The 11919-nt window shown below is 45.9% G+C and overlaps 2 protein-coding genes across 2 annotated transcripts in view; one reads left to right on the forward strand and one right to left on the reverse strand.

The window, feature by feature from the left end:
• Window positions 1-322: 322 nt before the first annotated feature.
• timm13 (translocase of inner mitochondrial membrane 13 homolog (yeast)) lies at window positions 323-3317 on the forward strand. The gene is made up of 3 exons (XM_080537181.1): window positions 323-530; window positions 1725-1793; window positions 2226-3317. Exons 1-3 carry the CDS (start codon window positions 423-425, stop codon window positions 2322-2324), a joined length of 276 nt encoding a protein of 91 aa, XP_080393307.1. The 5' UTR covers window positions 323-422; the 3' UTR covers window positions 2325-3317.
• Window positions 3318-4107: 790 nt separating this feature from the next.
• tmprss9 (transmembrane serine protease 9) overlaps window positions 4108-11919 on the reverse strand; it is a gene marked incomplete at both ends in the record, with an annotated part of 12245 nt that continues 4433 nt past the window's right edge. Inside the window, 9 exons of the mRNA XM_080536018.1 lie at window positions 4108-4269; window positions 5437-5573; window positions 6796-7061; window positions 7564-7732; window positions 8414-8530; window positions 8859-9123; window positions 9938-10080; window positions 10645-10919; window positions 11448-11613. Coding sequence (XP_080392144.1) covers window positions 4108-4269; window positions 5437-5573; window positions 6796-7061; window positions 7564-7732; window positions 8414-8530; window positions 8859-9123; window positions 9938-10080; window positions 10645-10919; window positions 11448-11613 — 1700 coding nt within the window. The remainder of the gene's footprint in view (window positions 4270-5436; window positions 5574-6795; window positions 7062-7563; window positions 7733-8413; window positions 8531-8858; window positions 9124-9937; window positions 10081-10644; window positions 10920-11447; window positions 11614-11919) is intronic.

Below are 11919 nucleotides of genomic sequence, written 5' to 3' on the forward strand. Positions count from 1 at the left end.
ATTTGATCAGAAAGTATGATCAAAAGAATAACCAACCAACCGCTCCTCACATTGAAAACGACGGTTGACTAGGGTATAAATCTGTGTGCATGAGTATAGCCCCACCATGCGGTACATCTATGTACTGATCCTTAAAGGGGGGAGAACTAAAAAACTACTCTTCCCATGTTGGAAACAGAGCTACAGGAAGTACGTTATGAGGGGGGGGGGAGAACTAAAAACTACATATATGAGGGGGGGAGAACTAAAAAACTACAGTTCCTATTTTGGAAACAGAGCTAACAGGAAGTACGTTAGGTGTCTATCCGGTGTTTTCAAGGGCACAGAGCTCACTCACTCGGTTGTGGTCACATGCACACGTGTAGTTACAAGTTTAAACTGTGAATTAAATAAGTTATTAATATTAGAATATAATAATAGACATGGACGGATTTGGCTCAGATTTGGGGGGCGGTAAGATGGACACAGGCACCATCATGGAGCAAGTAAAGGTCCAGATCGCAGTGGCTAACGCGCAGGAGCTATTGCAGGTAAAAAAATGCTATAAATTGCTTTAAAAAACATCCTTTTCCAGGTTAATTAGTTAGATAGTTGATAGATGGGTAGCTAGTTATGTGCAAGAGTTACAAGGAGAAACCCTGGATGCTATTTAAGCTTTAAGCTACCGTGGCTTGGTCCAATGATTGCATGAATGAATGCTTTTGCTTGGTAATATTAGCTAGCTACCATAGCTACACTGTCATTGTCAAGCAAGCTGATCAATTATATATTTGACAAGTCACATGTAATTGGGTGTTACTGTCAACACATCCTCCAAATGCATGGTCAGTCAGATGGGATGTGGAAGTGATGCAACACTGTAAAGCTATGCAACACTGACTGGACTGCACTTATATAGCGCCTTTTTTGCTGCTCCAAAGCTGCTCCAAAACTGCCTCTCATTCACCCATTCACACACCAAGCTACCATGCAAGGCGCCGGCCCGCTCACTGGGAGCACTTTTGGGGTTCAGTGTCTTGCCCAAGGACACTTCGACATGTGGCCAGCCGGGGCTCGAACCACCGATCTGCCAACCTTGTGATCATTAGACGGCGACTCTACCCCTGCGCCACAGCCGCCCCTATGTAACACTGTTAAAGCTATGCAACACTGTGACAGCTATGTAACACTGTTAAAGCTATGTAACACTGTTAAAGCTATGTAACACTGACTGTTAAAGCTATGTAACACTGTTAAAGCTATGTAACACTGACTGTTAAAGCTATGTAACACTGTTAAACCTATGTAACACTGTTAAAGCTATGTAACTGGTAAATGGTAAATGGACTGCACTTATATAGCGCCTTTCTTGCTGCTCCAAAGCTGCTCCAAAACGGCCTCTCATTCACCCATTCACACACACATTCACACACCAATGGCGGCAAGCTGCCATGCAAGGCGCTGGCCCGCTCACTGGGAGCAATTTTAGGGTTCAGTGTCTTGCCCAAGGACACTTGGCACAAGGACATGTGGCCAGCCGGGGCTCGAACCGCTGATCTGCCAACCTTGTGATCATTAGACGGCGACGGCGACTCCTGCGCCACAGCCGCCCCTATGTAACACTGTTAAACCTTTGTAACACTGTGAAGGTTGTGTAACACTGTGACAGCTATGTAACTGTGCAACATTGTGACGGTGTGGTAGTGTGGACTAGGGCTAACCCTTCCCCCTGTTCTGTGTTTCAGAGGATGACAGACAAATGCTTCAAGAAGTGCATAGGGAAGCCTGGAGGCACGTTGGATAACTCTGAACAGGTATGCTGGCGGTGGCAGACAGACAACACCTGTGTCTCTACACCTGCATTTCGTGACGTTAGAATTATAAGGTTCTATCTCCATTTGTCAAAATTTAGTTTTTTACATAATCTGATCCATTAGGTGTTTATTAATGCCTGTGTGGTGTTATTTTTAAAATGTTGATTTTTTTTGTTAGTAATTCATAAAATACTCTATATCTCTGAACTACCCTAAACGGAGATAGAACCCTATAATTCTAAGCTCACGATTTCTGTAATACAACAATGTAGTAGAGGTGTTACTGTTTAGATAGACTAGATCAGGGCATGAGCAATGGAAATAATTAGATAACAGTTTGATGATCCGATTCCTATTTATCAATATGCAAAATACTATTATGACACTGTTGATATGCTGACCCTGATGATATGTTTTTGTTTGTGAATGAAGAAATGCATTGCTATGTGCATGGATCGATATATGGATGCCTGGAATACTGTGTCCCGCGCCTACAACTCCAGACTACAGAGGGAAAGGGCTCGCATCTGAAAGGGCTCAAATCTGAACGTCATCCCTCTTCTGCCAGCTGTTCCGTGGTTATAGCTAAACTCATGGCAGGGCAGAGGCAGCGAGTGCATGGGTGTGGCATACTCCAAGATCACACACTAACGACGTCAGTGACAACACCTCACAGGCGGGTCTGCAAAACCTGTGAATGCTAGCTATGAGATTTCCTATGGACATTTTAATGGAGGTCATCCTTTTTTCTTTCTTTTTTACAGGGGCCATTAATGAATCTTCGTAATGACAGATTCTCAATAACTGTAATGTGTTTTTCTGGTCCATCTTGGCAGTGTCTCAACACTGATCTAGTCTAGTCGCTGTAACCACCGTCCCCCATCAAGTGCAGTGCCAGCCAGCAACCCATTCTCCAGTTTGTCACAGGGGGTGTGTGTGTGTGTGTGTGTGTGTGTGTGTGTGTGTTTGAAACACCTGTGTTCCCTGATGTGTGTGTGTGTGTGTGTGTGTGTGTGTTTGAAACAACACCTGTGTTCCCTGAGGGTAAACGTTGAGGCTTCTTTTACCACCTCTACTCTATAAACCTACTTTCTCTTTCATGTGGAAATAATTGAGGAACAACTTTTTTTGTTTTCAAACTTGTGAAGCCCAGCAGTCAAACCTGCTGCTAAACAGTCCTATATCAGAATACACACAGAGGACAAAACTTTATTGTCCCAATTTGTTTTTTCCAGTTGTCACTCTATCTGCCCGGCCACAGTAGTGGGTCTGTGTTAGCACGGTCCGCTGTGCTGTAGACTTCCTATTAAACCTCCCTCGGCTTTTGTGTGCTTGGGTCCGTCTGATTACTGGGAACTACTTTCCTTCATTCATCCCTTTGTGACTTGTGCAGGTAAATAGAATTGGCGTGTGAAACACTGTGAAACAGGTGTGCTGAAAGTACTTGGAGAGATGTGTGTTTGTGACTGACTAGAATGATGTTTTTCACTGTTGAAAAAAAAGAGTAAATAAATTCCGCTGATCAACCCACGTTGTTATTGTGTGTTTTCGTTATTTCTTGTAAATGAATATATTTCAGTCGTTGTGTTTCTTGTAGCCTGAACTGCTTCAGTACATAGCGTTGTACTGTTGCCAGAAGGGAATTTGAGCTACTGCTACACTACACTTTCCATGCAAAACTATTCACTGGAAAGCATCTGCTTTCCAAGTTGTCACAGATCTGAGCTTTGGCCAACGTGTGGCTGACTTGCATCAAATAGCTTCCATACAAAACATGACACGAAAGTCAGTATGATGCCAATAGATTGAATATGTATATTTTTGGACCCCCACAGAAATGTCAAATTACATTGTTGTATGTCAAGATGTGTTGCCTCAATAAATACGGTGAAAAATAAATACACAACTAATTACACCATGTAATTATGCATGTTGTAGTACAATTTTCCCTTCTTGTTTTTAGTTTTTTTCCCCTAGCACCAGGGGAGCCCCCCCTCCCAAATTTCGTTGTATGGTACCTGTACTATATCAATGACAATAAAGACCATTCATTCATTCATTCAAAATGTCTGTAGAACACAGTTTTCCACTTTGTTGTTTCAAGATGATGCTTGTCAGCCGGATCTCCGTGGTTTCTCCAGGTGGCGCCAATGGCGGTCGAGTATTATGAAGCCCATCCTCCTTGACCGGCGGACCACAGTGTCGGGTCAGAGTTGATGGGTGGTGTCGAGTAGAAAACACAGTGTCTGTGTTTTTGTGTATTGTTTTATGTCCCTGTGACTGTCCATCCTGTCCCACCTCTCCTGTGGGAACCTCAGAAAGGTAGGTAGTTGGAAATCCACTCCCTGACGGCGGTCACTCGCGCGTACACCCCAGGAAAACCTGTCCGTCCGCAGCCATGCCCCCAGCTTGTCACCCCGGCAACAAACCACTGGCCGGAGGGTTCGCGGCAGGTCAGGGGCCCTCCCGAGTCTCCCTGGGTTACAGAGCAAGAGCGAGAGAGAGAGAACGAGAGAGAGAGAGAGAGAGACTACAGTCAGCAAGGCTTTGCTAAAGAGAATGTCATCTGGATAGCTGAACACTGGATGCCTGAGTCAGGAATGCGTTTGGGTTGACTTGGTTACATAAGCAGCTTAGAGGAGAGGAGGGTGAGAGGAGGCAGCGTGCAGTTTTAGAAAAGGGAAAAAGGTACTCTTGAGATAAGCATCGCCTGCTTAAGTGCAGCAGTGTCCTTCGATAAACAATCGCTCAGGGGTTTCCTTTTCTCTTTCGAGAAACATTTGTAAATAGTGGTTTGAAACGGGAGCGTTAAATAAAATGAAACCGGATCCCCACTTGTTCCGAAGGTAATTAGGGGGAGAGAGTGTGTGCACTAGGGGGCTGTACGCATTACACTACAGGGACGACCCGAACCGTATTGTGTTACATTATAGAAACCGTGGATGCCAAATCAGACCGACCCAGTAAAGCTTAGCTCTGCTCAGCTCGGTCGGGCTCTGTAAGTGTGATCGAGATATTGGTGTCATTTCATTTCTTTTTTTATCAATATGTTTTTAGAGGCATTTCTGCTTTTTTGGGATAGAGGCAGTAGAGATTGATAGGAAGGATGGGTGAGAGAGAGAGAGAGGAGGATAGAGACAGTAGAGACTGACAGGAAGGATGGGTGAGAGAGAGAGAGAGAGGAGGATAGAGACAGTAGAGACTGACAGGAAGGATGGGTGAGAGAGAGAGAGAGGAGGATAGAGACAGTAGAGATTGATAGGAAGGATGGGTGAGAGAGAGAGAGAGAGAGAGGAGGATAGAGACAGTAGAGACTGACAGGAAGGATGGGTGAGAGAGAGAGAGGAGGATAGACAGTAGAGATTGATAGGAAGGATGGGTGAGAGAGAGAGGAGGATAGAGACAGTAGAGACTGACAGGAAGGATGGGTGAGAGAGAGAGGAGGATAGATACAGTAGAGACTGACAGGAAGGATGGGTGAGAGAGAGAGGAGGATAGAGACAGTAGAGACTGACAGGAAGAATGGGTGAGAGAGAGGAGGGATGACATGCAGGATAGGTCGACGGCCGGAATCGAACCAGGGACCCTGCGATTGATTACATGCAATGCATCTTAGGATGCCCCCCGCCATTTAATTCCTTACCAGACAGGTGTCTTTGCCCCCCTCCATGAAGCCAGCGCACATCATGCTGGGGGTGAGGCCATGGCCGTAGGAAGTCTGGCAGTCCGACTGGTCAATGATGTTGACGGCTGCTTTCTGCAGCAGGTTGGTCAGTGAGCCTGTATGGGAGAGAGATATTCGTGAGAGTAGATTCGATTCTATACAACTTTATTGTTCCATCCAGGGATGGAAATTTGTCTTTGTGTATATCGAGTCATATTGTCCTATTGTCTTTTATCATAATGGAGAGCATTGCAAAATTATACACACGTCATTGTCTTTGATTATGATTTAGTCTTCACATCTTTCTCATTAGAGTTCAGAGTACAACATGTGCTGTTTGTATTAATCAGGGGTGCAAACTGGTGATGGCCCAAAAAGGTGGCACATTCTTTTTGCAGGCTAACCTTAGGGGGGGGGGGATAGCGCTAGCACTAATGGTGTTAAATAGATACCGCTAGCACTGACTGTGGTCTAACAATGATGCATGTGTAAGTATGCAGAATTACAGTACTTTGAAAACAGTTTACTGTGACTGTGTTCTCCACGCTGTCTGGAATTGTACCTAGCTAGCCTGAAGCTAAAAGTTATTTCAACAGCAGCAGAGTTTAGCAGACAGGGAGATTAGTTAACTCGCGCATCATGTGACTTGGATGAGACTTAGACCCCCCCTTCCCACCCAAAATATTTTTTCTGCAGATCTACACGATTCACATGGATGACCTATTTTTAGATAAAAAAGGGCTAATTTAGCAGAAAGGTGACAAGTCAGTGCAGCCCTGATTAAAGAGGAAAGAACGACATGAGAAAAGTATCAAAAAAAAAAAATCAAACATACATCGATCGTACAGTTATTTCTTTATTTTCTTTTTTTCTTTTTTTCTGATTGTATCCCTTTTTCACCCAATTTAGTATCCAATTGAACCCAACCTAGCATCCAATTATCCCCTGCCTATTGCGTAGGATCCGCCGCACGACCCCGTGCCCGGCAGCCCCAGAGGAGATAGCCAGGCAGACTAGCTGTCTGGCTTCTCGAGCCCGACACCGTTATTCCGGCACCCAGGGGGCGGTGTTGCGCGACGGATCCTTGTCCGGAAATAGTCCTATACCCCCCTTGGGAGCGGCCGCTCAATATGCCGCTCCCTGTGAGCCCCGGCCATATCCGGGTCTGGCGAGACCGGGATTCGATCCCAGTCCCCGGTGGGCAGCTTGCACTAGAGGCTAATGCTTAGACCGCTGCGCCACCGCGGGGCGATCGTACAGTTATTTCAATGAATGAAACACATTACACATCACATTCACAGCACACTGGAATGTATCGGAACCTTCTCCTCCACTCACCTCCCTCCCTGACGGAGCCCCAGCCCATGATGTAGCACTCCGTGTTCTTCTGGAACCTGTGGACCAGCGAGGGGAGGCAGGCCGACTGGATGGTGTAGGACCTGGGCGCCGGCACGGCCAGCTCCACCAGGGCCACGTCGTAGTCCATGTTGGTCTTGTTGAAGGCTGGGTGGAGGATGATCCTCTGGACGGGGATGACCAGAGCTCCCACCCCGGAGCGCAGCACAGAGCCCAGGCTCACCGACCAGCCCCCAGGGTTGGAGTCACTAGGAGACACAGTAGATAAGATGGGACAGGGATAGAGGAGGTCGTTATGAGCAGGGAGCAGCTATATTGTGACGTTAGAATTATAAGGTTCTACCAAAATATTTGTCAAAATTGTTTTTTTTACATAATCTGATCCATTAGGTGTTTATTATTAGGTATCCATTAGGTTATTTTTAAAATGTTGACATTTTTGAGTTAGTAATTCATAAAATACAAAGGTTCCATCTCACAAAACATAATGGAATGTAAAAACTTTGACGCTCAATATCTCTGAACTGCCCTAAACGGAGATAGAACCTTATAATTCTAAGCTCACGATTATGTTCTTGTACTTCAATAATGAAGTGAGGTACCCTGGGAGTTTATGCAGTAGGGCCTTGTACACAGAAAGGCAGTAATGGTGCTCTAAATCTACAGAACTTTAACGAGGTCCAGATGACATTTATGGTAAAGGATATAATGAACGATGGTTATTAAGAGACAGTGAGACAGTGCTAGTACGTTTTGAAGCAGTGTGCGGCGGTCAGCAGCCATTTGGAGTGTATGACTGTGGCGCCGCAGCGGTGCAGGCGCTGGTACTGTAGGCTGCCGATCCACGGCCACTCCCCCCTCCGGGCCGTCACTCCTCCCACAATCCTCTGGGAGCCCACCGCCGGACGCACGCCGCAGTCTGAGGAGAAAGAGCGCACTTTGACCTTGACTTTGATTCAATTCAATTCAATTCAACTTTATTCGCCATGTGCAGTGCACTAGGAACATGACTTGGTATTCTACCATGCTAAACGAGCTACAGTACATACCGTATACAACAGCAAGACGACAATACAACAATACTCAAGACAAAATATACAGTACCAATATATAATATATATATATAATATATATGAGTGAATATTATGAATAAATATACTGTACAACTAAGTGTAAGAACATGTAAAAGTGCAATGTGCAATGATCAGGAGTTATTGAGGAGGGCTATGGGGCTTTGGGGAAAAAACTGTTCAAGTGGCGTGATGTATTTGTCCTGGTGGCCCTGTACCGCTGATCTTTTAGAGCTGCGTGCAGACACAGATTCAAGCCTACTCCTAGACTAGACTCCTAGCCTACTCCTAGACTAGAAATCACGCTCAGTTGAGGTCCTCCATTGAAGACGTATTCTCAGATGATCTGTGTGAGGGTATCTAGCTCTTAGTGCTTGCAACGATGACGATTCGATTCAATTCAAAACATTTCACTCATGCACCGATTGATAATTACACTGGGTAGCACACATGTATAAATTATATAATGAATTTATTCTAAGGAATGTATTGCTTCATTATTTAGATAGATAGGCCAGAGATGAACTCACCACAGTTTTTTTCATCAGCCTCATTTGAGCAGTCGATCACACCGTCACACTCTGGGTTGACCTTGCTGATGCACGTGCCAGCAGCACCGCACTGGAAGTTACCACTGCAGTTCACAGCTGCCAGCAAAATACAAAAGATTGGCACGGAACCAAGTTTAGACAGTTTAGGGGGATTTCCAAGACACAGATTGAGCCTTTTAATCTCGGACTAAGTCTTAAACTAGGTCCGGGAAAAAGCAGCTTTTACAGTTAGAGGATTTAGTACGGAGAGACTAAATTCGACACGAATGCATAATGTATAAAACAACTTCTACAAAGTCTTATACAAAGATTTGTGTCACCGATAACAAAAACATACATTAAATAAGGAAATTCACCAGTGAGGCTGTCACAACCATATCTTTCTAACAAAGCTGTTGTCTTCCGTTAAGGTGGTCTACATTACCGGGTAGGAGGGGGGGTGCGGCAGCCATTGTTCTGGGTACGAGGGGGGCCGCTACTGCTGGCTTGGTAACTGGCACAGTTGGCATGTAGAGGGGATGAACTAGCGAGGGGTTAGTGTGGCTGAGGATCCAGTTACGGAGCTTGGTGACGCGGGAGTAGACTCCCGGTCTGTTGATCTGAGCACAGCCCACACCCCAGCTCACGACCCCGGCTAAGAAGAACCTTCCCGGGGCCTCCTCGCACACAAGGGGCCCTCCGGAGTCTCCCTAGAGGATGACAGCACAAGACCAATGAGACACAAGACCCATCATTCTTATGAACTCAAATTCTATAAATATGGAATATTAATTCCAGCCCCCACAATACAAGGTTTTGGACAACACACACCAAGAGCCGATGTGCAAATTATTGCACATAATACTCACACAAGTACCACACAACAATAAAAGAAGAAAAATGGCATTATTCACACACAAGAAAAGAAGGAAATACAGGACTGTTATAGAATCTCTCTCGTGATGAGTAGCCCTGTCTGACAAATACTGACAAACCGGGGGTGCAAACTGGTGATGGCCCAAAAAGGTGACACATTTTTTTTTTTTGCACTAAGACAATTATCAATGAGCAGTTAAAATTTGTGTTGATGGGGGGGGGGGGGGATATTGCTAGCACTAGCGGTGGTAGATGGCAGCGGTCCTAACCGCATAATTATGTTGAAAACAGGTTGCTTACTGTGACTGTGTCCTCCACATTGTCTAGAATTGTACCTAGCTGCATGAAGCTAAACGTTATTTCAACAGCAGCGGAGTTTAGCAGACAGGAAGATGAGCTAGAAGAATAGTCATCATGTGACTTGGATGAGACGTAGACCGCAGATCTTTTTGCAGATCTACACGATTCGCGTGGATGACCTATTTTGAATAAAAAAAACTGCTAATTTAGCAGAAAGGTGACAAGTTTGCACCCCTGAGAAACTGAGGATGTCCTCTTGGTAGACGTTTGGGTCTTTCTTCCACAGGGAAATGACAGGTTTGAGCCCCCACCTGTGACACAGGCACATATAGTATCTCTCTGTCTTACCTGACAGGAGTCCACCTTGCCCTGGAGGAAGCCGGCACACATCATGTTCTGGGTGATGGCTCCTCTGTAGACGGAGGACTTGTTGCACACCTTGGAGTCGATGATCTTCACTACTGCCTTCTGCAGCGACGGAGGCACGTCAACTATAAAGACAGAGGAGAAGCTTGTTATGATAAGCACCGCTGTTTAATTCGGTTGTTAAGTCGTCACGTGTTTCCGGGTCCAACGTTGGCTGAGGCGCTCTCTTCGAAATGCCGCAGTAATAATAATAATAAATTATATTGGTATAGCGCTTTTCCGAGGCTCATCACCCAAGTCTGACGTCAAACGTGACGTTTAGCAATTTCCGGGTCCAAACCAGAAATTCTCCGCACCAGTGTACTAAAGCGGTAGCATGACAGTTCAAACGTTTTTTAGACTCGGATCTATTCATACAACAAGGGACACAGCACTTTCCCGTTTTCCCCATATTTGTCAGCGTCTTTGAGCCTCGGAAAAGCGCTATACAAATATAATGAATTATTATTATTACTGAGGCATTTCGCAGAGAGCGCCTCAGCCAACGTTGGACCCGGAAACACGTCACGACTTAACAACCGAATTATGCCCAACAATAATTGCCTGTGGGGTTATGTTTAATTTTGAAAAACTCAATGACTTTGCAGAGTGAACATCATTGTCATATCTATTCAGATATTCAGGCTCACTGTTGAATTGGCTGAGAGCCCCCCAGCCAGACACCACACAGTTCTGTCCCGGGTTGAAGAGGTGTGAGGAGGAGGGCAGACAGACGGGCTGGACGTGGGAGGTGAAGGTCAGCGGGGTCTCCAGCTCCAACACCGTCACGTCGTTGTCCGTGGTGGCGGGGTTGTAGTCGGGGGACATCACCAGGGACTTGATGTTGATGGTGGTGGCTTCCGACTGCTCGCCACTCACCAGGCTGGCCCCCACCATGGCCGTCCACTCCTTAGGGTCATTGAACCTAGAGAGAGGGGGTAGAGAGACAGAGAGGGGGTAGAGAGACAGATAGAGGGGGGGGGGGGGGGGCTATACTTTACTCATCTCCAAACTGGCATCATCACTCCTAACCCCTCCACTGTGATATAGACAACAATCGAGTCATCCGTTTACTTCAAACAAGACTGAAGGGGTGCAATAACCGTAAGTTGACACTCTACAGTACAACTGACACAGTACAACTCGTGAGCTTAGAATGAGAAGGTTCTATCTCCGTTTAGGGCAGTTCAGAGATATTGAGCGTCAACGTTTTTACATTCCATTATGTTTTTGTGAGACGGAACATTTGTATTTTATTAATTACTAACTAAAAAATGTCAACATTTTAAAAATAACACCACACAGGCATTAATAAACACCTAATGGATCAGATTATGTTATTATCAATTTTGACAAAAATGGAGATAGAACCTTATAATTCTAACGTCACGAACAGTACAACTGACACAGTGACACACCACAGCCAAGTTAAGGTCAGCAGTAGCAGTCGTACCTTTCGAAGCAGTGTGCAGCGCTGACAAGCCAGCGGCTGCTGATGATGGTGGCTCCACACGTGTGACGGTCGTGGAGCTTCAGGCTGACCTGCCAGGGCAGTTCCCCCGGACGGGCGTCCTCCCCCCCCACCACGCGACTGCCCATGGCGGGCCGGAGCCCACAGGCTGCATGGAGACCACAGCAGATTAGAGGATTAGAGGAACGTACAGGATACCTTGTAGAAATGGCTCCCCGCTGGTGGAATGAGCTTCCCACGGCTGTCAGAACTGCAGAGTCACTACCCATCTTCCGTCGGAGACTGAAGACCTCCATCTCTTCAGGTTACACCTTAACTGCTCCTCCTGAGACATCTACTGCCCCCCAGCACTGCGTCTCCTGAAGACACCCGCTTTCCCCTCTACTGTGTCCCCTATTACTTCTACTGTCCCCCTTGTACTGTCTCTCTGTTCTTCAATGTCTATATAAAAAAA

This window comes from Nansenia antarctica (genome assembly GCF_963989245.1).
Source record: "Nansenia antarctica genome assembly, chromosome: 7".
Classification (NCBI taxonomy): domain Eukaryota; kingdom Metazoa; phylum Chordata; class Actinopteri; order Argentiniformes; family Microstomatidae; genus Nansenia; species Nansenia antarctica.